The sequence below is a fragment of the Pristis pectinata genome, chromosome 15 (genome assembly GCF_009764475.1).
Source record: "Pristis pectinata isolate sPriPec2 chromosome 15, sPriPec2.1.pri, whole genome shotgun sequence".
Classification (NCBI taxonomy): Eukaryota; Metazoa; Chordata; class Chondrichthyes; order Rhinopristiformes; family Pristidae; genus Pristis; species Pristis pectinata.
The window spans coordinates 43,440,246-43,467,047 of NC_067419.1; the positions used below are offsets into that span (position 1 = coordinate 43,440,246).

The 26,802-nt window shown below is 41.3% G+C and overlaps 1 protein-coding gene across 1 annotated transcript; it reads right to left on the reverse strand.

The window, feature by feature from the left end:
* Positions 1 to 2,662: 2,662 nt before the first annotated feature.
* LOC127578245 (keratocan-like) lies at positions 2,663 to 25,800 on the reverse strand. Its single transcript, XM_052030016.1, has 3 exons — positions 25,758 to 25,800; positions 11,315 to 12,183; positions 2,663 to 2,964 (listed from the first exon to the last, which is right to left on the reverse strand). Exons 2-3 carry the CDS (start codon positions 12,174 to 12,176, stop codon positions 2,792 to 2,794), a joined length of 1,035 nt encoding a protein of 344 aa, XP_051885976.1. The 5' UTR covers positions 12,177 to 12,183; positions 25,758 to 25,800; the 3' UTR covers positions 2,663 to 2,791.
* Positions 25,801 to 26,802: the final 1,002 nt, after the last annotated feature.

Sequence of the window (26,802 nt, forward strand, 5' to 3'; positions counted from 1 at the left end):
GACTCATCTTATAACTTGTTGCAGTAATGTAGATGCATGAAAGGAGAGAACCATAATTTTAGGTAATTTGGCTGTATTATTCTAAATGTTATTGCGTTGAGAAAATGCCAGTGGAAGTGTCATCTGAATTATCATTTTGGGTTACCAGCACGCAAAGCTTGCTAAAATGTTTCTGTGCTTTGTTTAGCCAGCAGCATTAAGCCATAGGTTAAATTCTTTAACTAAACACCACAGGGTGGAATTTCAGTTATTTGTACAATTTCACAGGTTAATCCATCACTGTAGTAAACCCATCCACAGATTCCCACCCATGCACAAGTTGTAATAGGCTCAACAGATTTTTTTTGGAATTTTATTAGGTTTGCAATTATATAAAATTATTCCTGTAGCATATTTATCTGGAATGGAAATAAATTAAACTTCTCCATACATGCTTACTGTATGATAATGTTGAAATACTGTATAACATGCATATTCCACAATTCTATTCCATTATTACAAGCTTCTTAACTCTAAATTATCATAAACCATATTTTATGTATAAGGGTCTAGTTAAACATAGATACGCTGCCTAACATGCTGTATAGTTTCTCTGTTGTACCTGGGAACATAAAACAATTGCATTTCCAAATACAGTTTCTTTGCGATTTATCAGATGTGGATGAGTTCTTGGATCTTGTCAATTTCCTCATGGTTTTGTGGTTGACTCAGTGAACACGTCAAGGGATCATCTTCCAAGTTTCTAGTGGGAAGCCAGGCCCATAATTCCTTGCATCATGTGTTGATGGTGTGCATTATGTGACCTGGCTGGTGAGGGTTCCAATCAGTGGTGTGAAGTCCCATCATTGCCATCCACTTAATCTAAATGTGTACTATTGCACAAGTTACTTCACTGGGGCCATTGGCACTGCATTAGACAGACACATACTTGTGAGGAACTGTACAAGCAGCGAGCCAGTAACATGAGGATACAGATTTAAAACTATTGCCAAGGAAACTAGGGAGGTTTTTTTTCACGAGTTGCTTTGATCTGGAATACAGTGTCTAAAAATCAATAGGAACATTCAAAATTAAGCAAATATTTGATAAGAGTAAGAGAGTGGGACAAATTGGATTGTTCTTTTAAAGAGACAACATGAGCTCGATGGGGCAAATGGCCTCCTTCTGTTTCATGCACTGATGCCATGTTAACTTGCTGGTTCTTTTAGCAATTTATTGTTTCAGTGTTGTATTGCTGTTTTATAAGCTATAACTTATTGGTCAACTGAACTAGTTACAACTGCAATTTCTATTATTTCTTCTTTGGTACCAACTTTCCATCATGATTTACTTACAAAATCACAAATGAGGTTGAACTCTGAGTCATTCCCCAGTCAATTGAACAGTCAAGTGGAGGATGAAATCCAAAGACTTGGTGTAACTTGGTAATGTGCAAAAATACATTGAAATGTTGCGGCAAATGGTTTGAACACATTTGAGGGAAAAGCCAGGGTAGGCTTTTGGGAAAAATCTTCCTCACAGAATTATAGAAAATTGGTGACACAGAAGTAGGATAGTTGACCCATCATGACTGTGCTGGTGGTTACTCAGCCTGATCCCACCTTCAAGCTCTAAGCCCGTGGCTCTCTAGAGCATGGCTCTTCAAACACACGCCCAAGTTCTTGTGTATGAATTCTACCCAAAATATTAATCAGTCCTTTCCCTCCAAGGATAGAAACTTTAGGAAAAAGGGTTTTAGAGATGGGCAGTGAATGATGGGCTTGGCAGTAATAAAACATCCCCTGGATGAATAAAAGAAGAAATATAAGTATCTCAAACCTGCTCTGCCATTCAATTTGATCATTACTGAGATGTGTTAGAAGTGACACAGCTTCAATTTGTTTTAAATGCATGCCCCGTAAACCTCCTGCCAAGGCTGATTTATTCCCGTCTACCTAGCATTGTTTTGTTTCCTTCAATATCCTTACCCAACCAAAATCTTCTGATCTCAGTCTTGAAAGATCCAATGAATCTCCTCGCAGAATCAGGATGTATTCAAGACTTTTAATACTGGATACCGACTGATGTGTATTGTCAGCATTTTCTGCTCGGGCTCTAGATTTCCAGCTTTCCTTCTGTGAGAAATACTGATGGCACCTTTTAAAGTTCTAAAAAGGAGTAAGAACATTTTAGACCAGAGGAGGTAGAGGATGGAGTAACAAGCGAGTAAACTTGCCTTAGCTTTTCATGAGGAAATGCATACAGTATTGCTTAATATTGCAAATTTGATTATCATCGTTACAGATGTGTTAGAAATGACACAACATTTTGTTTTAACTGCATGCTCTGTGAACTTTCTATCAACAGAGGTGAATTCAATGTAAGATGTCATCATCTTATAGATTTTGCCACCTTGGATGGCAAATAACACTTGAGTCTCACCAAGAAATGAGAAACATTGGGCATGATTTTCCAATCCACATTTGCGATGGGCCAAGTATCTAATGAAAGTAAAGCTGCAGAGAAACTATCTGAACCATGATGCTGGGACTCAACTGTTCTTTTACTGATCAGACGTTTTATTAGAATGTAAGACCTCTCACTAATTATTCAATACTAATGTACTTGAATTTCCACCAATGCTACTGTTAATAACTGGCCACATTTTCTGCCAATACTAGACTATTTTTCATCACCTATTTTCCAGTTTAGAAGATAGGAATCATCTCAATCTACAAGTCCTAGACCAGCAAGACTTGCGTTTTCTCTTCCACTCTCACAGAATTGAATTGGAGAGCAGGTTTACTCTCTTTTATATCACAATTGCAGAAAGGAGCCTAAAGCACATCATGAGCTCAAGTGGAATGGGTGGTTTAATTCCATTGCCGTCAAGACGGAGATAACGAAGTTGGGGGTGATGTTCTCCCACGGGCCTCTGATAAATTGTGTTGACAGGTACAGGGCAGATTTGAGCTCCGTTAATCTCTGTAAATTGAAGAAAAAGATCTGTGCATTAATATTCTGACAAAAATAAGGACTCTAAATTCACCTCAATGGTTTGCCTAGAGCAGGCAGCATTGGATTGCCCCTATTGATTATTACATTGTCATTCCATTGCTGATTCATTCCAATGCTTTGGAACGTAAGAAGCTGCAGAGAGTAGTGGACTCAGCCCAATACATCACGGACACGTCCCTCCCCACCATCGGTAGTATCTACATGAGACGCTATCTCAAGAAAACAGCATCTATCATCAAAGACCCCCACCATCCGGGCCATGCTCTCTTCTCGCAGCTACCATCGGGCAGGAGGTACAGAAGCCTGAAGTCCCACACCACCAGGTTCAGGAACAGCTACTTCCCTTCAACCATTCGGTTTTTGAACCAACCTGCACAACCCTAATCACTACCTCAGTATGACCACTTTGACCATTTTGCACTACAGTATGTCAAGTGTTCCTTGCCATTTAACAATCCATGCCAAAAATGTGTAAGTCTTGCTAAATGCTGCTTCATTATCTTTATTATCAACATGAATGGAATTGTGCATTGTGTCATCATCAGCAAATGTCCCTTGTTGTCCTTGTCTCATTTGTGGGCAGAGCTGTTGGGGAGGTTGTCACTGAGGAAGCAGCTGAAAAGGTTGGGCTTAGACCCCCATCAACCACAACCATCTTTCTTTTGCAACTAATGACACAAACCAGTGGGGAATTTGTCCCTTGATTTACATCAGTTTGAAGTTTTGCTAAGGCTTGACGCTAAACTTGGTCAAGAGTTGCTATGATGTCAAGGGCAGTCAATCTGCTCCTACCTCTGGAATTCAACTCTTTGATACAGGTTTGAACCAGGGCTAAAATGATGTCTGATTCTGAGCAGTCCTGGTGAATCTGACTGAACACTGGTGAGCATATTATTGTGAATAGGTGTTGCTCGATAGCACTATCAACAACACCTTCCACCACTTTGCTGATGATTGATAGCAAACTGATGGGATGATAATTAACTGGGTTGAATTTGTCTTATTTTCCCAAACGGGGCATATCTGGACTATTCCTAACATTGACAGATAGACATCAATGTTGTAGTTATACTGGAATGGTTGGCCAGAGATATGACTAATTCTCACAAGATCGCAAGACAAGGGAGCAGAAGTAGGCCATTCGGCCTATTGAGTCTGCTCCAAAGAAAAGGGGAAAAAGAAAAAAATAAATGAAAAGTGGGTGGAGGGGGATGTCTGCTCCATGAGCAACAAAAAACTATTCTAACCTCAGTTTCCGGCCTTATCCCCATATCCCTTGATACCTTGACTAATTAGATATCTATCTATCTCCTCCTTAAATGCCTCCAATGATCTGGTCTCCACTGCTGTACATGACAAGGAATTCCATAAATTCACCATCCTCTGGCTAAAGAAATTTCTCCTCATCTCTGTTTTAAAGCTGTACCCTCTAATTCTAAGATTGTGCCCTCTGGTCCTGGACTCACCCACCAAGGGAGACAGCTTGGCCACATCTACTCTGTCCAGTCCTTTCAACATTTTAAATGTTTCTATGAGGTCCCCTCTCATTCTTCTGTACTCCAGTGAGTACAGTCCAAGAGCCGACAAACACTCATCATATGTAAGCCCTTTCATTCCGGGAATTATCCTCGTAAATCTCCTCTGAACCCTCTCCAACATCAGCACATCCTTCCTAAGATATGAGGCCCAAAACTGTACACAGTATTCCAAATGAGACCTCACTAGTGCCCCGTAGAGCCTCATCAACACTTCCTTACTTTTATACACTATACCTCTTGAAATGAATGCCAACATAGCGTTCGCTTTCCTTACCATTGATCCGACCTGGTGGTTCACCTTTAGGGTATCCTGCACGAGTACCCCCAAGTCCCTTTGTACTTCTGTACTTTGAATTTTCTCCCCTTCTAGATAATAATCTGCCCATTTATTTCTGTTTCCAAAGTGTACAACTGCACATTTCTCAACATTGAATTTCATCTGTCATTTCCTTGCTCATTCTCCTAAACTATCTAAGTCTCTCTGCAACCTTCCTGTCTCCTCAATACTCTCTACTCCTCCACCTATCTTGGTGTCATCCACAAACTTAGCCACAAAACCATTTACTCCACCTTCCAAATCGTTAATGTACAGGGTAAAAAGAAGCGGCCCCAACACCGACCCCTGCGGAACACCACTAGTAACCGGTAGCCAACCAGAACAGGATCCTTTTATTCCCACCCTTTGCTTTCTGCCAACCAGCCAATGCTCCACCCATTCTGTTAGCCTATCTGTAATTCCATGACCTCTCATCTTATTAATTAGTCTCTTGTGCGGCACCTTGTCGAAGGCCTTTTGAAAGTCTAAATACACAACATCTACTGCCTCTCCCTTATCCACCCTACCTGAGATTTCTCCAAAAAACTCCAATAGGTTGGTCAGGCAGGATCGTCCCTTCAGGAAACCATGTTGGCTTGGACCTATCTTGCCTTTCACCTCTAGGTATTCCATAACCCCATCCTTGAGGATCGATTCTAATAACTTTTCCATCACCGACATCAGACTAATAGGTCTGTAATTTCCTTTATGCTGCCTCCCACCTTTCTTATACAGCGGAACTACATTTGCAACCGTCCAGTCCTCCAGAACCATGCCGGAGTCTATCGATTCCTGGAAAATTATCACCAATGCCTCCGCTATCTCTAAAGCCACCTCCTTCAGAACCCAGGGATGTACCTCATCCGGTCCGGGAGACTTATCAGTCTTTAGTCTATTTAGCTTTCCTAGCACCTTCTCTCTAGTAATCTTAATTGAACTCAGTTCCATTCCTTGAGACCCCTGACTATCCGCTATATCGCTGACGTCCTCCACAGTGAAGACTGATGCAAAATACTCATTTAGTTCCTCTGCCATCTCCTTATCATCCATTATAATCTCTCCTGCACCGTTATCGATTGGTCCTATATCAACCTGTGTCTCTCTTTTACTCCTTACATATTTAAAAAAGTATCCTTTCGAATGTTATCCGCCAACTTCCTTTCATAATTCATCCTTTCTTTCCTAATGACCTTCTTAGTTTCTTTCTGCAGGTTTTTAAAAGTTTCCCAGTCTTCTGTTTTCCCATTAATTTTTGCTTACTTGTATGCCCTCCCTTTTGCTTTTATCTTAGCTGTCACCTCTCCCGTTATCCACATTTGTGCCTTTTTTCCATTTTAAACCTTTTTTCTTGGAATATATCTATCCTGCATTTTCCTTATTTCTTGTAAAAATTCCATCCATTTCTGCTCCGCCATCTCTCCAGCTAGCTTACTCTTCCAATCAATTTGAGCCAGCTCCTCTCTCATGCCACTGTAATTTCCTTTGTTCCACTGAAATATCGATACACCAGTTATCAGCTTCTCCTTCTCAAATTTGAAACTGAACTGAATCCTGTTGTGATCACTAGTTCCTAATGGTTCCTTTACCTTTAGTTCCCTACTCACCTCCGGTTCATTACACAGCACCGAATCCAAAACAGCCGATTCCTTGGTGGGCTCATCAACAAGTTGCTCCAAAAAGCCATCCCGTAGACATTCCACAAACTCACTCTCCTGAGATCTACTGCCTTGCTGGATTTCCCAGTCCACCTTCGTGTTAAAATCCCTCATAATTATCTTAACGTTGTCACTCTGGCAGGCTTTTTCTATTTCTAACTGCAACTTATAGTCCACTTCCTGACTGCTATTAGGGGGCCTATGTATAACTGCTGCTATTGTCCTTTTACCCTTGCTATTTCTTAGCTCCACCCATAAGGATTCCACCTCTTCTGACCCAATGTCCTTCCTTTCTATTGATTTTATATCATTACTAACCATCATGGCCACACCACCCCCTCTGCCTACCCGCCTATGTTTCTAATACATTGTGTGCCCCTGGACATTTAGTTCCCAATCACATCCGTCATAAAGCCATGACTCGGTGATTGCCATAATGTCGTATTTATTAATCTGTAGTTGTGCCACTAGGTCATCTACTTTATTCCTAATGCTACGTGCATTTAAATATAGGACATTTAGTCCAGTATCTGCTATTGATTTTGTTGTATTTCTATTGTTCAGCAAATTATCCTGACTTTTCACCTTCCTGTCCTTCTTGCCATCCTCACTGCACACTGTCTTGGACTTGTTTCTATAAACCTCCTCCCTTACCCTAACATCTTGTATCCTAACATCCTGGTTTCCATCCCCTTGCCAAATTAGTTTAAACCCTCCCCAACAGCTAAATTAAACATTTCTGCCAGGATATTGGACCCTTTGGTGTTTAGGTGTAACCCATCCTTAGTGAATAGGTTATGCCTCCCCCAATAAAGGTCCCAATGACCCAGAAATCTGAAGCCCTGCCCCCAGCACCAGCCACTCAGCCACGCATTCATCTGCCAGATCTTTCTATTCTTACTACTGTTAGCACGTGGCACAGTTAGTAATCCTGAAATTACCACCTTAGAGGTCCTACTTCTCAACTTTCTTCCTAACTCCTTGTATTCCTCCTTCAGGACCTCTTCTCTTTTTCTACCTGTGTCATTGGTAAACAAGTCTTCAACATTACAGCTGGGATATAATCTGTTTCCATATCCTTTGCTGTATCTCATGCTTTCAGCCACTTCACCTGGAGTGAATCGAGTAAGCTGCAATGGTGGCGATCTCGGGTGGAACCCAAGGTAGATCATCCACTCGGCCCTTCTTGTTGAAGATGGTTCCAAATGCTTTAGCCTTGTCATTGGCACACATCTAAGGTCCCATCATCACTGAGGATGAGAATCTTTTTGGACCTTCCTCTGCCCATTTGTTATTAATTACCCACCACCATACCCAACTGGTTGTGGCAATATTGAGGTGATCCATTGGTTCTGGGATCACTCAGCTCTGTATATTGCAGAATGCTTTCACTGTTTAGAATGCATGTGGTACTGCATTGTATCTTCACTGGCTTGGCTTCTCATTTTTTTAGATAAGTTTGGTAATGCCTCACGTTAAATCAACCTCCATATCTTGACTTCACGATAAAGTAACAGAAATGCCCAGCTGCATGGCCACATTTTGTGGTGGAATACAATTGTGGTGTTGCTGTCGGCCACCAGGGTTTCACTGATGTCCAGCCTTGTGCTCCTAGAATGTGTCCCATTTTGCATAACAATAGTGCTACGTAAAGCACAGTGAAAAAGAGATGTTGTATCCACCAGAACTGCACGTCTGCAGTGGTAGATTGGTGAAGATAAGGTCAACTCAGTTTATCCCTGGTCTCACTTTACATACTGTCTACAACAGACCCAGTGTGGCAGTTAAGACCTTCACAACTTGACCAGCTTCCTGAGTTTGCCTTGGTGATGACCATTAAAGCTCCCATACAGGGTACATTTTGTGCACTTCTTACTCTTAGTTCTTCTTCCATGTGGCGTTAAACATGGGGAAGTACTGCTTCATCAGCTAAAGGAGGACACTTGGTAATAATCAGGAGGAGGCTGCTTTTGCAAGTGTTTGATGTGATGTTATAAAATATCATAGTGTCCAGGATGCTCTGGATCACCCAGAGCCATTCCCTCACAATTGTCTACCAGTGTAATGCCTCATTTGTTGGTCTGTTCTAGGTAAACCTAGGGATCACGATGGAGGAATATTGAACGTTGGACATGGGGTGGAAATGTTCAAAGTATCTGTGCTTATAGGCTCCTCATGTCCTGGACTTATAAAAGTTTATTGAGGCGGATGAAAAGTTGTCAGCCCCTGCCCCTTGCTTTTGGATCCCACACTGTTAAAATTGGGACTGCAGTGACACACCACAGAACATGGGATTAAAGGGAATCAAACAAATGGCAAACAAAATGGACTCAAATGATGTTGCTCCGGAACTACACAACCTAAATGCATTACTTTTTACAACCTGTTATTGCAGAAGATGAAGTGTTCTTGTTAAGAGGTTTTCTTCATTAAAAACCTGGCACATGTCTATTTTTCCAAAGAGTACAATCAAGAGAAAACAACTTTACAGACAGTTTAACTAACAATCTCATTGAAATATGTAACATAATATAGAGTTACAATTGTAGGTATATTCATTTATCTCTAGGCATCAAGGATTACTATTTGGGTCAAGGGAGCTCAAAGTGGATAGCACTTGAGATTTTATTCAGGGGGCTTTTGGATGAAATGTTTAATAAGGGTCGGTAAAAATGCTTATTAAGCACAACATTTCTGGAATATCTCAAGATCACAAATTTCTTTCACCTTGTGCTTCTACAATGAAAAAAGGGTGAGAGCTGGAATGAAGGTAACAGAGTTGTAATCTGCAGGATCAGACTTCCATAAAGAAGAGATCAAGCCTGAAACTGTTCCAATCAGGGCTATTATAAGCTTCCTGCCTGTGACATGCCTTTAACAATGGTTACCGGACTATTCTAATAGTCTTACAGGAGTTCCTGTAATCTCCTGTTTTGAATAACCAGTTAGCATGGATCACACTCAGAAGATTGTCCCTTGTAATCTATTCAGCAAAGAAGGCTAATTTACCTATATCTTAACATCATATTGTTAGAAATGACAAGGAAGAAGTTGGATAATAAGTGAACATCAAAGGGTGTCGCACTGAATTGGTTAAATCTATATTGAATTGACAAAGTCTTGTGAAACCATTTGCTCCCTTTCCCAAAAGCAGGAATTCCGGTTCTTTTTGATTTTTACCTATGTCTAAATCAGCATTGATACTGGTGACTCCCTCTGGCAACAATAAGCAGTTGTGATTCAAGTTTCCATCCTGTAATGGGATTGCCGTGACTCCTCTCTCTATCTGTCTCAGCAGTTTAAATTGGAGCAGCAACAGTTAGGAATGCAGCATTTCCATTTGAAGTTCTTCTAAGCTCTCAATTTTTTGGGGTCCTATTCTTGTGCTTTTATAAAATTATGTGTACATTGTCCTTGCCATCTCCCCCTTCAATATGGGCAGATATTCCACTGCAGTACTGATGGAGTCAGAGGTGATGAATGCGGATGAAATACTCACTGAGGCCCCTCTCAGGTGGACATAACAGATCACTTGACATTACTTGAAGAAGAACATGTTCAGCCTAATGTTTATCCTTCAACCATCCCCATCAAACTGATCAGATTAATTGTTGATTGTCTCATTGCTGTGTGTGAAACGTTCAGGAGCAATTAAACTTGATAATTTCTTCATTTGTTGAAATGTGTTTTGGGAAATTCTGTGTTCACAGAATAAGTGTGACTTGTCTTTTCATTTTATTTTTATCTGGAACTCAGATCTTCAACCAAACCTTGTTCTCCAAGGAACATGGACATAGGATTTATTAATGCTCTTAAAATGGATCAGGTAACAGGTCCAGATCAGAGACCAACATAACTCAAAGTTGTAGGGGCAGAGACGTTAACTGACATTACGTTGACAAGTTACATTCCCAGGAAAAGGGAATTAAAAATTAGACGGTATAAGTTTAAGGTGAGAGGGGAAAGATTTGGAAGGAGCCTGAGGGGCAACTTCCTCATGCAGAGGGTCATACGTATATGGAAAAGCTGCAGAGGAAGTGGTAGGAGTGGGTATAATGACAGCATTTAAAAGTACTTGGACAGGTACATGGATAGGAAAGGCTTAGAGGGAGATGGGCCAAACATAGGCAAATGGGACTAGCTTAGATGGGCATCTTGGTTGGCATGGACGAGTTGGACCGAAGGGCCTGTTTCCGTGCTGTGTTACTCTATAACTCTAAATGTTTCTGGGGAGATCTGATAGATGACTATTTGAAAAGTTTATGAACAGATGACAGAAAGGAAACTTATTTCACAAAATACCAAAGCACTTCAAGGACACTATTGACATTGTGGATATGGCAAATGGAATCATGCAATGGGAAATCTAGTCAGCTCCCAATAAGGTTTCACAGCAGTTCTCAAAAATAACATATGATATTGGACTGAAGCTGGCTGAATGTAGTAAACCTAAGATACTTAAAAGTTTGGAGTGAGAATGGAAGTTAGGTAGACATCTTTTACAGCAAAGACTACTGGCTCAAAAGGTGTAGCTTAATGATAATGAACAGAAAAGTAGTGCCCCTCGAGCTCCTGACCTGGAAGGCAAAATTCTTCCCCTTCATAATATCTCCCCTATAATCTCATTAAGAAAGTGAATTGTCTGTGAACTTTCACCACCAGTACTGCACATATGTCTAGAGGACAGTGAACAATAAGTTTTGTATGTGCCTTTTCTATTCATCCCTGGACAGTATTCCTCTCGACTATTAGTTATTTGAAAAGCACTGTAAGTTCTCAAAGAGGCTCCTTAATGACCTGTCACTTACGTTTGATTTGGTTGTGGTCCAGGTGTAAGTGTTGCAGTCTGAAATGAATGAGAGGGACTGACGTGAGTTGATTGTACGACAGCTGCAAGTCTATTATGGACGACACATTAAAAACAGTTTCAGGAATTCCGGTATCAGAAATCTCATTGTGATTTAGCCTGACAAAGGACAGTTTCGGCAGGCTTCTGAAGTAGTCCAATGGTATCTCTTTGATGGAGTTATTGTCCAAATAGAGTTGCAGGGTCGAAACGGGCACCTGCTCAGGCATTGCCGTGAGGTCATTTTGGGCCAGATTGAGCTGTAGTAACGTCTTCAGTCCTTTAAATGTATTTGGCTGAATGACAAAGTTTTTCAATCTGTTGCTCTGCAGGTCAAGCATCGTCAGCTTCTCCAGGTTTGAGAAAGCTCCCTCAGGTATGCTGGAGATCTTGTTCCTGGCTAGCCGAAGTTGTTCTAGGCTGCTTGGCAGGGGGGAAGGCACTTCTTCCAGGTTATTATCTTCAAGATACAGGTAGAGCAGGTTTTCCATTTTCTTAAATAGACCTTTAGCTATGTTGTTGCTTGTGATCATATTTTTATTCAAGTTTAGCCACTTCAATTGAGTTCCGTTTTTGAAGGACTTCTCTGAAATCGCATCAATGAGATTGTTTTGAAGGTACGCATACAAGACCCTTGATGGTACCAAGGGCATCTCTCTGAGGTTTTTGCTGTCACAGTACAGGGCGTTAGAAAATCTACCAGGGCATTGGCACTCTTTCGGGCATTCATAAAAGTATTCTAACCGTGCTAAATATTCTTGGTCTTGACACCATATGCCACTGCTTATGAATAGAACAACTAGAATAGGCTGGGCAACCTTCATGTTTGCACTGGAAGAAAAGAAAATGAGAAAAATTAATCAAAGAGCAAAGCAACTGCTAGAAAACTGAAAGAAGTCAAAACATGTTGGACAAATACTTAGCAAGTCAGGCATCATCTGGGGAGAGAGAAACGGGATTAATATTTCCAGTTGATGACTTCTGAACAGAGCTAGAAAAACCAGGAAAACAAAGGTACTTTAAGTCACAGAGATGGGGACGAATGGAGAGAACTAAGGAAAGTTTGTGCAACACTCTGGAAGATTGTTTGTTGCAAAGGAAAGTGTGTGATAGGGTGGAGATCGAGAGAGACTGAGGTGCCAACTGAGAGAGTGAAGGCTTGTTAATTATTGCTGATCTGTCTGGAACATATATAAATAAATGGAGGTAAATCAGGGAGAGTAAATATACAATGCTGGAGCTGCAAGACACAAAAAATTCCAGTTGCTAGAATCCTAAAACTAACAACAATGCTGGAAATAGCCAAGAGGTGAGGCAGCTTCTGCAGAGAGAGAAGGAATAGAGTTAGCATTACAGGTGGATGATCTGTCATCACTTACAAATTGGAAAGTCTGGTTGTCTGAAATTGTTGAATTCAGTGTTGAGTCCTAAGAGCTGTTAAATATCTTGTTGGAAAGCAAGATGCTGGTCGTCAAGCTTGTATTTGGCTTTGTTGGAACAGTGCAAGGAGATGCAACATCTGCTGCTTTACATCTTCCCTTCCCACCATCCAAGAACCTAAACAGTCCTCCTAGGTGAAGCAGAGATTCAATTGTATTTTTACAATTTAAATTACTGCATTCAGTGCTCACAATGGTTCCCTGAAAGTGTCGTCACAGGTAGACAGGGTGGTAAAGAAGGCTTTTGGCAAGCTGGCCTTCATCACTCAGGGCACTGAGTATAAAAGTTGGGATGTTATGGCTGTAGTTTTACAAGACGTTGGTGAAGCCGCATTTGGGATATTGTGTTCAGTTTTGGTCACTCTACTATAGAAAAGATGTCTTTAAGCTGGAAAGAGTGTAGAGGAGATTTACAAGGATGTTGCCGGAACTCGAGGGATTGAGTTATAGGGAGAGGTTGGGCAGGCTCAAACTTTATTCCTTAGACATTAGGAGACTGAGAGGTGATATAAGAGAAGAGGTGTATAAAATTACGAGGGGCATAGGGTGAATGCTCACAGTCCCTTTTGCAGGATTGGGGAATTAAGAACTGGAGAACACAGGTTTAAGGTGAGAGGGGAGGCATTTCATAGGAACCTGAGGGGCAACTTTTTCACCCAGAGGGTGGTCCATATATGGACTTAGCTGCCAGGAAGTGGTTGAGGCAGGAATATTAACAACATTTACAAAACACTTAGATAGGTACACGGACAAGAAAGGTTTAGAGGGATATGGGCCAAATGCGAGCAGGTAGGACGCTTAGATGGACTGGCATGGACCAGTTGGGCCGAAGGGCCTGTTTCGCTCCTGCGTGACTCTATGACTGTATGACTCTATGTGGTCCCCTCTATACTGGGGAATCCAAAACAGGTTGGTTGACCACTTTACAGAACTCCTCCTGTTCAATCTGCAAGGCTGGTCCTGAGCTTCCAGTCACTCTAACTTTCGTCCTGACCTCTCTATCTTTGTCCTCCTATATTGTTCCAATGGAGCCTAATGTAAGCTCGAGGACGGCATTTCATCTTCCAGCCAGCCACATTACAGCCCTCGTTGAACTTGACAATTTCAGACAGCCAGACCTTTCTGTTGGTATCAGAACTGGCCAGAATCATCAATCTGTAATGTTATTTTCTCTCTCTCCACACATGCTGCCTGACCTGCTGGGTCTTCCCAGTAACCTCTTTTAATTGCGATTCCCAACAAATGCAGGATCTTATAGTTCCAGCATTTTTTTTATTCCTCTCCCTATTCTCATTTATCTCCCATTTATATACATTTCCTCCCATCAGATCAACTGCGATTGTTGAGCATTCACCATCCTCTCTCAGCAGCACCAACACTGCCCTTGTCATTCAGACTCTCTTGGTCTCCACCCCATCGCAGACATTCCCCTCAATCTTTCCATCCCTCTCCCTTCTCCGCAATTTAAGGCATCTTTGATTTCTTTTCCTGATTCTGATCAAAGCTTATTGACCTGAAATGTTTCTCTCTCCATTGACTCTGCCTGACCAGCTGAATATTTCTAGTCTTTTTCTATTTTGGAGGGGAAAATTCAACTGTGTTTTGGGACTTCTTTTTAGCTTAAATCAAATGCATGTTAAATGAAGAATCACATCAATTGAGAAACTTGTTGGGCAAATGATCAACTGGTTGATCAAATTTGACCCGTGGTAATCAACGTAATATGACTGGACACTTTATTTATCCACTCATTGGCAACATTTATTGTCCATGACGAACTACCCCTAATGTGGTATTCAAGAGTCAACCACATTGGTGTGTCTCAAGTCACTTACAGGTCCTCCCAGGTTACAGCAGGTTTCCGTTCCTGTGAACCGCTTGTAACCCGGACAGCTGGTAAGTCAGAAATGAGGCCACGAACCGATGCCTGCAGAGCCGGGTTGTCCCATAGGAATCGATAGTGTGGAGAAGCATCTTAAATCATCTTTTGCCACTCTTAATAATAAAGCTGATATTAACAAATTTAGTTGGAGCCTATTTCGAGCTAGTAATGATATTCTTTTAAAAGATTTTACTGCAGAAGAGGTTTTAAATGCCCTTGATGATTTTACAAAGGATACGTGTCTCTGGATAGGATTCACAAAATGGACATCAACGTGTTAACTAAAATGTATTCTTTGTGGGTTCAATACGGCAAAATTCCAGTTAGTGTCAAGAACAGTTGCCTGCAGCCCTGCAGCAGCTGGGAAATCCACCCCGTTGGTCTCCCAAACACTCGCTCATACGTATGGGCTGTACATAAGTTGGGTGTTTGTAAGCTGGCAAGGACCTGTAATCAGATATAACAATACGCACCAGAGATTCTTTATGTATTCCTGCTAGCTGAACCTCCTAATCATAATAATACAGCCATTAATCGTACAGAAATGTTGAACGTCATCCCTCCCTGGGCCTGGGTTTGCTTTAGGTTGTGGTTTGTGCCTTTTGGTTTTGCTCTGCTATTTCAAGTCTACGTTCATATTGAATTACTTGTTGGAACCCGTCCAACTTAATTATTTTACCACTAAAGATAAATTAGGTGCTGTGAGTCTGGTTTGTGACTCTTGGCTTTATTCCATGTTCCCAATTCAATTACCTGATTCTCATCAATGTCTTTTTGAAGAATTGTATGCAATAACCAAACTGTGGCCCCACTGATGCTTTGGAAAGCATTAAGGATATAATCCTAGATTTATGTAGCACCTTTCCTAATCTCAGGACGGCGGAAAGCTCTTTACAGCTGGTGAATTATTTTTGAAATAAAATCACTGTCACAATATAAGAAAGGCAGCAGCCAAGTTGACAACAGTGAGCTCCCACAACAAGGCGATCATCACTATTTATTCTGCATTAATGATGCTGATTAAGGAATAAATATTGTCTAGGATCATAGGAAGAACTTCTCTGCACTTCAAATGGTGCCACCGGATTGCTTACATCCACTTAAGAGGTCAGCAGTGCCTTGTTTTTATTTCTTCCTCAAGAGATGGTACTTTCAACAGTGCAGCACTCCCTTAGCCTTCATCTTGGGTTCAAATACCTGGTGAGGTAATGAACCCATGACTTTCAACTCAGGGGCGATAATCATTAGACAATTCCAGTGGTTCAGTAGCAACGTTTTAAGATTACCTGCTTTAATAATCTAACAAATATGCTCAAAATATATTCAATTATTGTTTAGACATAGAACATAGAACATAGAAAACTTACAGCACATACAGACCCTTCGGCCCACAACGTTGTGCCGAACATGTCCCTACCTTAGAAATTACTAGGCTTACCATAGCCCTCTATTTTACTAAGCTCCATGTATCTATCCAAAAGTCTCTTAAAAGACCCTATCGTATCCGCCTCCACCACCGTTGCCGGCAGCCCATTCCACGCCCTCACCACTCTCTGAGTAAAAAACTTACCCCTGGCATCTCCTCTGTACCTACTCCCCAGCACCTTAAACCTGTGTCTTGTGGCCACCACTTCAGCCCTGGCCACATGTTGTGAGTGCTACCATATTAATTGACTGCTGTCTCTAGGTGGCCAGTGATCACACTCAGATCTTTCACCATATATCCTTGTGTACTATGTATACTATCATTGATTTGCCATTCCTTTGCCTTCATGATTAACTGTTCTGGACCCTTTGAATCTGGATGAATGCAATAGCGCAACTGCTGTCTTGCCAGGCGAGTCATCCACAGCGCCTGATCTCCACACTTTGGGTTCCAGAGTAAGGATCTTGGATGATAATGGTCTGTTACAAAAGCACAGTTTATTCAGTTATGTTCTCCAGGGAAGTAGATCTAATATCGCCAATTTGTCTGCCTACCTCTGATTAATCGTATCCTATGGACTGCAGAGAAGGTCATAGAAGATAAGGAATCAAGGGAAATGAATAGAGATATCTCGGAACACACCCACATTACAAAAGAGGAGGTTCAGGCAGTCTTAAAGCACGTAAAACTAGATAAATCCCCAGGGCCTGACCAAGTGTATTGTAGGACATTGTAGGAAGCAAGGAAAGAAACTGCAGGGACTCTGGGAGAAATATTTGCATCATCTTTAGCCGGGTGAGGTGGAGGAAGACTGGAGGGTGGCTAATCTTGTGTCTCTTTTTAAAGGGGGTTGCAAGGACAAGCCAGGGAACTACAGACCGGTGAGTCTAACATCAGTGGTGGGAAAGTTAATGGAGGGGATTCTGAGGGACAGGACCTACCAGCGTTTGGAAATGCAAGGACTGATTAGGAATAGTCAGCATGGCTCAGTGTATGGGAAACCGTGTCTGATGAACTTGAGTTTTTTGAGGAGGTGACCAAGAGCACTGATGAGGGCAGGGCAGTGGATGTTGTCTACATGGACTTTAACAAGGCCTTTGACAAGGTCCTGCATGGTAGGCTCGTCCGGATGATTACATCACATGGGAACCAAGGTGAGCTAACTGATTAGATACAAAATGGGTGTGGTGGAAGGAGTCAGAAGGTGGTAGTGGAGCGTTGTTTTTCAGATTGGAGGTCCGTGACCAGTGGTGTGCTGCAGGAAAAGGTACTGGGTCGGTCCTCTGTTGTTTGTCATCTATATTAACCATTTGGATGTGAATGTAGTGGCCATGGTGATTAAGTTTGCAGTTGACACCAGAATTGGTGGTGTAGCAGACAGTGAAGAGGGTTATCTAGGATTTCAATGGGTTCCAGATCAACTGGTAAAGTGGACCAAAGAATGGCAGATGGAACTTAACTCAGAGAAGTGCCAGGTGATGCATAAGTTATACCAAGACAGGACTTGGCACAGTAAATGGTTGTAGAACAGAGAGGATAAGGGGTAGAAGTACATAATTCCCTGAGAATGGAGACTCAGGTAGACAGGGTGGTGAAGAAGGCATTTGGCACACTTGCCTTCATTGGTCACGATGTTGAGTACAGGAGTTGGGATGTCATGTTACATCTGTACAAGTCATTGGTGAGACCACACTTGGAATATTATGTGCAGTTCTGGTCGCCCAGCTATAGGAAGGGTGTCATTAAACTGGAGAGGGTGCAGGAAAGGTTCACGGGGATGTTGCTGGGACTGGAGGGCTTAGGTTATGAAGAGAGGCTGGAAAGGCTGTGACTTATTTCCCTGGAGTGTAGGAGACTGAAGGGTGACCTTATAGAGGTCAATAAAATCACGAGGGGCACAGATAAGGTGAATGGTCATAGTCTTTTCACCAGGGTAGTTTAAGGTGAGATGAGGAAGATTTAAAAGGGACCTCAGGGGCAAATTTTTCACACAGAGGGTGGTGGGTATGTGGAACGAGCAGCCAGGAGGAACCTGTAGAGGTGGATACAATTACAATGTTTAAAAGGCATTTAGACATGGATAGGAAAGGCTTTGAGGGATATGGGCTAAATGCAGGCAAATGGGACTAGCTCAGGTAGGTACTTGGTCAGCATGGATGAGTTGGGCCTAAGGGCCTGTTTCCTTGCTGTATAACTCTATAACCCTATGACTCTATGTGAATGGCCTCTAAAGTGTTCAAGCAAGCCATGCAGAGGTAATGGAACTGCTCTAACAAGAAGATCTGCTCATGGCATCTGGGTTATGGCAAATAAATACTTACCTCACAATAACAAACAGGAAAAGATCTTCCTTTTACTCACAGTAGAAAGATAAGATATCTTTATTCGTCACATGTACATTGAAACACACAGTGAAATGCATCTTTTTGCGTAGAGTATTTCTGGGGGCAGCCCGCAAGTGTCGCCACACTTCTGGCACCAACATAGCATGCCCACTACTTCCTAACCCATACGTCTTTGGAATGTGGGAGGAAACCGGAGCACCTGGAGGAAACCCACGCAGACAGGGGGAGAATGTACAAACCCCTTACAGACAGTGGCCAGAATTGAACCCGAGTCACTGGCGCTGTAAAGCATTATGCTAACCGCTACACTACCGTGCCTGCCCTGAATATGATATGGTAGTATTTAATATTGCTAAAATTCTGAAAGTTGGCTAAGTGATAGTATTCTTGCCTCAGAAACAGGAGGACATTGGTTCAAGCCATACTCCCATTTTGGGCTAGAATTTAGTGTAGTGTAGAAGCTCCATCTGATTTCATGGTTCTACCCAAAGAAGAGGAGAAGAATTCTCCCGTTGTCCTGGCCAGTGTTTTCCTCTCAGCTAATAGATTGGTAAAATTGATTCTTGCATAAAATGGAGTCACTGCAAATCAGCAGTCTGTTTTACACCACAGCTGGTTTTCTTTTAGACTGAAGTCAATCAGGCGTGGGGGAAATGCGCTACCAATTCTCAAGAAACCCTTTTAAGACAACTGGCAGAGAATAGTTCAATCCCCATTAACTACTGAGTTGACAAAGTTGTTTATGAAATCTTGCTGTGTGCAAATTTCCCTGTATAACAATGATTTCATTTCACAAGTATTTCATTGCCGATGGGGACTTGGGCCTATCCTGAGGTCATGAAGCAACTTACTGTCAAAACTGATATAAAGGCCTTCTCCCTCTGTATTTTTGGAAGGGATAACAAAGGACAAATATGGACAACATTTGCACCAGTGTCACATGTACGTTGGAGCATTTCTTTAATGAAATTATGCATGTCGATGCCTACGTTTTCATATTTCTACATTTTCGTCCTTGTTCATATTTTACTGAACTTTACTTAGAGTCTTAGAGTTTTACAGCAGAGAGACAGGCCCTTCAGCCCATCACGTCTATGCTGACCATCATGCCTATCTATACTAATCCCACCTGCCTGCATTAATTCCATATCCCTCTTTGCCCTGCTCATACAAGTACCTGTGCAGATGCCTCTTGAATGTTTTCACACAGAGCGTGGTGTGTTTGTGGAATGAGCTGCCAGAGGAAGTGGTGGATGTGGGTACAATTACAAAGTTTACAAGACATTTGGACAGGTACATGGATAGGAAAGGTTTAGAGAGATATGGGCCAAATGCAGGCAAATGGAATTAGCTCAGGTGGGGAACTTGGTTGGCATGGACGAGTTGGGCTGTGCTGTATAACTCTATGACTCTATGACTAAAATGGAGTAATGATTCATACACCAGTGCAATAGATGGAGAGATCGTTATGGCAATTAAACTACCTCCTGAATCATCACTTGACTTGGAATCAGTGCACGTTTTATTCATCAAGATGTTACCAGGGCTCCATATTAAATTATGAGGGGAAATTACAAAAACTAGGTTTGTCTTCCTTTGAAAATAAGAAGTTATATTGGGATTTGATTGAAGGCTTTAGCATTTTGAGAGGTATCCATAGAATGCAGGGATTCCAGGTGAAAGAAGCCTAACAAAATCATGACAGGCTCATACAGGGGAGAATTCAGGAATGGATGGTGGGGAAACAGATTCACATATAAAAAGCTGTTGGGGTTGCCTTCATGATTTCAATCCTGAAATCACTGAAGTTTGGCTAACCAGATTATTAGATGTGGTGGGACCAAGGTGTGTGACTGAAGCTAGTGTCACCTTTGGTACAATTGAATATAAGATAAGACAAGATAAGATCTTTATTAGTCACATGTACATCGAAACACACAGTGAAATACATCTTTTGTGCAGTGATTTTTGGGGGCAGCCCGCAAATGTCGCCATGCTTCCGGCGCCAATATAGCATGCCCACAACTTCCTAACCCGTACGTCTTTGGAATGTGGGAGGAAACCGGAGCACCCGGAGGAAACCCACACAGGCACGGTGAGAACGTACAAACTCCGGGCTAGATGGAGTCTTTTTTTTCTCATATTTCTCACTACTTGTAAAATATTTTGCAGTGCTTTGAGGTGTATTTGAGTACTCTATATTAGTGCAGCTTCTTTATTCTTGCTCTTCATGTCTGTATCATTGATGCATAGTGCAAAGAGCTGAGAGCTGGAATGGGGGCTTTGTGCAATTTCAGCAAACTCTGGCTTTCCCACAGAGAGCCACCATCTTTCATTATGCCTGCTTTCCGTTGCTTAGATAGTTTTCAATCCCACCCCCTAAATGCCTGCATGTCGAATTCCAACTCCAGTTCAGCAGGTTGTGCATTCAAGTTGCACTTGAGCCCAAATATCTGGGCTGACTGTCCATCATATAATGAGCAATGCACTGTCTGATGTGCCATTTTTCTCTCGAGGCCTGGACAGAGTAGATGTGGCAAAGTTGTTTCATATGGTAGGGGAGTCTAGTACAAGAGGGCACGACTTCAGGATTGAAGGGCTCCCATTCGGAACAGAGATGTGGAGAAATTTCTTTAGCCAGAGAGTGGTGAATCTGTGGAATGTGTTGCCACGGGTGGCTGTGGAGGCCTAGTCATTGGGTGTATTTAAGGCAGAGATTGATAGGTATCTGAGTAGCCAGGGCATCAAAGGTTATGGTGAGAAGGCAGGGGAGTGGGGCTAAATGGGAGAATGGATCAGCTCATGATAGAATGGTGGAGCAGACTCGATGGGCTGAATGGCCGACTTCTGCTCCTTTGTCTTATGGTCTTATGGACATTAAACCCAGGCCCACTTTGCCTTTTGTCAGGAAATTAAAACTCCCCTGCATAATTTTGAAGAAAGCCAGGGGGATTTTCCCCAGTGTCCCTACCAATTTTTAATCGCTGAATCAACATCACTAAAGCAGGTTGGTCTGGTCATAATCATATTGTTGTTTCTGGGATCTTGCTGTGCAAAAAATGGCTACTGTTTTGTCTTACTCAACAACAGTGAATGCAGCAAAAAAGTATTGCATTGGCTGTAAAAAAAATTCTGGGCATTCTATAACACCATTGTAAAAGATGTAATAGAAATGCGGGTCACTTTGCCATCAACATTGAGTATTGCCCTTTAAAAGTCTCACATTGAGAGGGTTTCCTGAATAGCTCTCCCTCAGGAAAATGCGAAATTGCAGGGGTCTCGGCTCAGCAGAAATGGGAAACAAAGAGAGACTAGAAAACTGGAGGGGTATAGTAGCAGTTATAATTAACAAAACAAATGGAACGTTTTCTGAGAAAATGGTGCCTCAAAACTGAAGGGCTGCTGCATAGGGAGTCACATCAAGAAATCCTTAAACAAAAGCAAGCCATCACTGAAATGCTAACACACAGTCTGCTGTACACTGATGGAAACATTTAGATGAATCACAGGAAGTAGTCTGGGAAATATAAAGGCTCCACTGCACCCCTGACAGCCTGAAAATGAATCCATCTGGTGAGGATTTCAGTCAGTGGGTCGTAACATGCTGAACAAATTATTGTTCAATAATAACATAATGAACACAGGTGTCAGAAGGTTTGAGTCCCACTTCAGGGACTCAAGTACAAAAACCTAGACTGATACTCCAGCACAGAACCGGAGAAACACCGCTCTGTCTTTCAGATGTAATGTTACACTGAGACTCTCTCTCCCCTCTCAAGTGGACAGAAACAGCCACAGGTGGATGTTCCAAAGAAGAGAATGTGAATTCTCCCTGGTATCCTACACTTACTTGTTTCTCAACTAACATCACTAAAGCAGATGTTCATTACTGTGTACAAATTGCTGCCTTGTTTCCTATCCTACAATAGTGAACACACTTCAAAAGTTCTTCATTTGCTGCAAAGTCCTGATAGTGCCGAAACAAATTATAACAAATGCAATTTCTTTCTTTGGGTCTTGTGAAAAGGGCAAAAGAGAATCCAAATCCGTGTGAAAAATATTCTGTATAAACATAATGGAAAATGTGACATGAAATAGAGAAGGCTGGAAATGCGAACTAACATAAGTGCAGAAGCAGAGTTATCTTACTGGACTGATATCCAGAAACCCAAGCCATTAATCCATGAGTTTGAATCCCACCATGGCATCTAGGGAATTTAAATATAAGTAAATAGAAAATCTGGAATTTAAAAAATGGCTAATATCAATAATAGCAACAATATAAATAGCGGGTTGTCGTAAAAACCCCTACTTAGTTGACTGTTATCCTCTAAAGGAAGGAAATCTGCTGTCTCTAACCAGTTTATTCTATACGTGACTCCAGGCCCAGCAATGTGGTTGACTCTTAATTGTCCTCTAGCAGTTGGGGGTGCACAATAAATGCAGTGACATACTCATTCCTTAGATGAATAAATAAAGACCACTGAATTGATTCAGGATGAAATTCTTCCGAAGGATAAACTAGGCTGCTCAAATAGCAGCAACAAAGGACTTTCTGCCGCCATTCTGTATATTACCACAGTACTCCATTTGCCTTTCAGATGAGGCTTCAAACTAAGTCCTTGTCCAAGTGGGCATTAAAAGGAAAGCAGCAGCTCTTCCGAAAGCATTAAATAACAGAGGAGTGAGATGGGTGTGGAAACCATGATATAAGAGAGGACCAAGGCTACCTTGAGGGCCTGGAGGAGGAGCCTCCTGATCCACAATGTAGCCTGTAAAAAGGTTTAAAAAGCAACTTGCATTTATATAGTCCTCGCAACATTGAAATAAGTTTTACGATAAATCCTAGAGGAGGAGGAGAGAGAGAGAGAGAGAGAGAGAGAGAGAGAAAACAGTTTAGAAAGGGGATTCCAGGATTTAAGTCCTTGTAAGCTGAAGGCTTTGTTACCTGTGGAATGATTAAATTGGGGATAGTTCACAGGCCGACTTGGAGGAGGTTATAGGACTAGTGGAGATTACAGAGAAAGTGTGGATGAGTTCATGGAAAGATTTGAAAACAAAGCTGAGAATTTTTATGTCTAAAAGTTGCTTCACTGGGAGTCAGGCACAGGATGATGGATGAATGAGCCTTGGTGCAAATTACAATGTGAGTAAGATCTAAATTTACACAGAAGGTGGAAGTCTTGTCAGCAAAACAATGGAATTTCTGTGTGTTTAACAGTAACAAAGACATAAATACCTGGATATGTTTATATCTGCCTAATCATCTTGAAAAATTACATCATCTGGTTTAAATTTTCAACAGAGTTGATTTCCCCCATTGCATCTCAATATCAAAGGGAAATACAGTAATTTGCAATCATTGTTTCTGACTTGGTGGCTCAAGAAATTATGACTCTCGATGAATACTTTCTCAATGATAATTGATCTAGCAGTGCACAACTGGTTCCCTTAGGGATCAAATATCAATTACATGTTACGGCTGAATAAATACAGCCGGCAGAAAGCCAAGATCTCCAAGATCTTATTTCACTCTGCATTTACTGATCATCCATGTCTTCATTACATTCAGATTTGCTGATTCCAATGCACCCCTGACCAATCTACCTTGTTCCACTCTGTGAAGAGCTCATCCACAACCATGTACCAAGATCCATTCACCCTTCACCAGTGCTTCCCGACCAACGTTACAACTGTCCTTGTTTGTAAATCCACCTACTCTCCCCACTCCCTATTCCTGAAATTTCCTCCTTACCTAAAACCTTCTGAGGTGTCTACACTCCTCAAATTATAGCTCTAGACCATCCTTGAATTTAATTCAAATATTATGCCTTCAGTTACAAAGGTTCCTGTGCTCTACCTCTAATCCCATCTTCCATCCTGTTCTAAAAGTCTAATTCTTTGGCCAAATTTTAAATCTACCCTAATATCCTAATATCGCTGTATGTGGCTCAGCATCATTACTTTTTGGTTTGGCAATCTTCCTATGAGGCATTTTGGGTGTTTTGTTACGTCACAGGATAGAAATTACGGTTGTTATTATTATTGAGTACAAAGTAAAAGGTTTAAAGCATTATTCTAGTTCTGCAGATGGGGCTCAGTGCAATTAATACAAGATGTACTGTAACCATTGGTCTAATCAGTAGACCACATTAAAGAAAAAGCATTGAAAGAATAAAAGGCAGAAAGTAGTAAGCTCCAAGAAACAAATGAGTTTGTCAGCTTTATGGTACATCATGAAGCCCATTAACTAGCACTAATGTTACTTGATTTATACCATATGGTTTTATTTTTGGGTTAACAAGCTAAAATCAAAAGGAAAGCACATTAAACATATTCGCCCTTATTTTAATTGTGATGTGGGGGTTGAAGGTATGAATGTAAAATGGGGTCGGATGCTGCTCCATGGATACACAGTGCAGAGCTCACTGTCGGGCACTGGATGAAACAACGGTGAACATCAACATACATACATGGAAACATAGACCGAGTGGCTAAGGTGCTGGATGGTTGTACTGTAATAACAGCTTACTTGCTGTCCTTCAACCTGAGGCTTGTAAGTCAGTGAGAGTAAACGTAACAGGGAGCCAAGCCATTGCTTCTCAGACCACACGTGCAGCATCAAGTTGCAAAATGTCAATAAGTTGCAAAGTGTCAATAAGTTGCAAGTTGCAAAGTGTAAATATTTCTGTCTCGGGTTATCCCTAGATATGTAGACTTGCTGAATAAGAAATAATGCACGCAGTAAGAACTGAGCCAAGTTTTTTTGGAAAGTGTGTGAAGAATTCACTGCAGAGGAGTTTACGGTTTGTTATCACAAGTTTGTAGAGTTTGAGTTTAGAGTGTAGGCTGAGATATATTTTTACATCATCTTGCGTTTAAAATATATTTCCATCATTGTCAATCAAAGTTAGAGGTTATTCATCATCCCATGTGTTCCAGAATTGTAAAAAAATCATGGGGAAAATTGGATGACAAAGGATAGTCATTAAAAAAATAGAAAGTTATAAAGCAAAGGAACACCTGAAAATCTGTTACTGTTTTATTATTTTCATTAAGATTACCCAAACTCATTTGTATATATTTACAATTATTATTACATTACCTCACAGTAGCTTTTTTAAAAAGAATAGTTCATTCACAAAGATAGATATTTCTTTATCAAGCCAGGACTGGGATCTTTCCTAATTTTTTCCACACACTGTAGTGTAAGGTGCCAGAATGTGAAAACTTCACATTGAGAACCCCAAGCTAACTCACAGATAACCTGAAATATCTGATCTTTGCTTTCAAAAATTGTAAAACAGTTTTACCTTGGCTTCCAGGAATTCAGCTCTAACTCCTTTGATTATTTTTTAACTCTGTGCGAGATGCTCTGCTAAAGGGAACGCTGGAATATTTCAGATACCTTTCATCCAATCTTGTGTTCCTGAAACTAAGCAGCAACTCGAAGCTTTCCAGGATCTATCCTTAGGTTCTTGTTCTTACATCTACAGTAGAACTGGAGGCACACTTTCTGCAGGCTCTCTTACACCATTGTTAGGCTGTATCAGATTGGCTGAGTCTGCATGCTGGGTTTTATTAAGGCAGCCTAATATATATCCACTGATAAAGTTTTTTTTTAACCCTAAAATGGCAGCTGCCTTCACAAGTGAAGCTGATGGACTGGAGCAGGAAGGATATGGATCAGTATTTTTTAAAATTCACACAGAAATCCTAAGCACTTGCTTGTGATGCATGTAATCTTTCACTAAGAGCCACCAATTAAATAATTTAACGTAATGTGGCAGGATAAACAATACAAAATGTCACTGCTTGAAAAGGATGCAAATTAAAATAGAAGCATTTGGAATGGTGGTCAAAAATATTTCAGGTCAGCTAATTTAATTCAGTAATAATGTTTATTATTTCAGTCACATTGCTGAACAACAGGGTAAGGGATCCCAGCTGTTTTGCGATTATTTTCTCATGGGATCAGGATATAAACCAGATGCAAGAATATTTATGTTAAGCTTGTGGCATTGCTGATTCATTTGAGCCTCGTGTTAGTGTCTGAAACCTGCCTTGCTGTGGTAACTATTACATATTAAATATAGATGATAAATCATTCAAATTAATTCAGATCACATATGTGTTCCTGAAACATGTGGTAGTTGATCTATGCACATCCAGAAAGTTAACTGCTGCCCAGAGCCTTGGAAGTCCAGTCAATGTCAATCCCTTTCCACACCTGAATCTTCCATAGCCAGGAAAAGAGAAGAAACCCAACCAGTTTTGGAAGCAGGGCCACACTCCTTAGGTCCCATACCCTAGCCCAAATGAGTCTTAGAGCCTCAGTCCTTCAATCCATAAGGCTCC

What these genes read in the sequence shown, in the direction of transcription:
- LOC127578245 (XM_052030016.1), bottom strand. Translation starts at nt 12,176, where the DNA reads ATGAAGGTTGCCCAGCCTATTCTAGTTGTTCTATTCATAAGCAGTGGC. An exon ending in GGACCACAACCAAATCAAAC is followed by an intron (nt 2,965 to 11,314) that starts GTAAGTGACAGG and finishes TTCAATTTACAG; the next exon opens with AGATTAACGGAGCTCAAATC.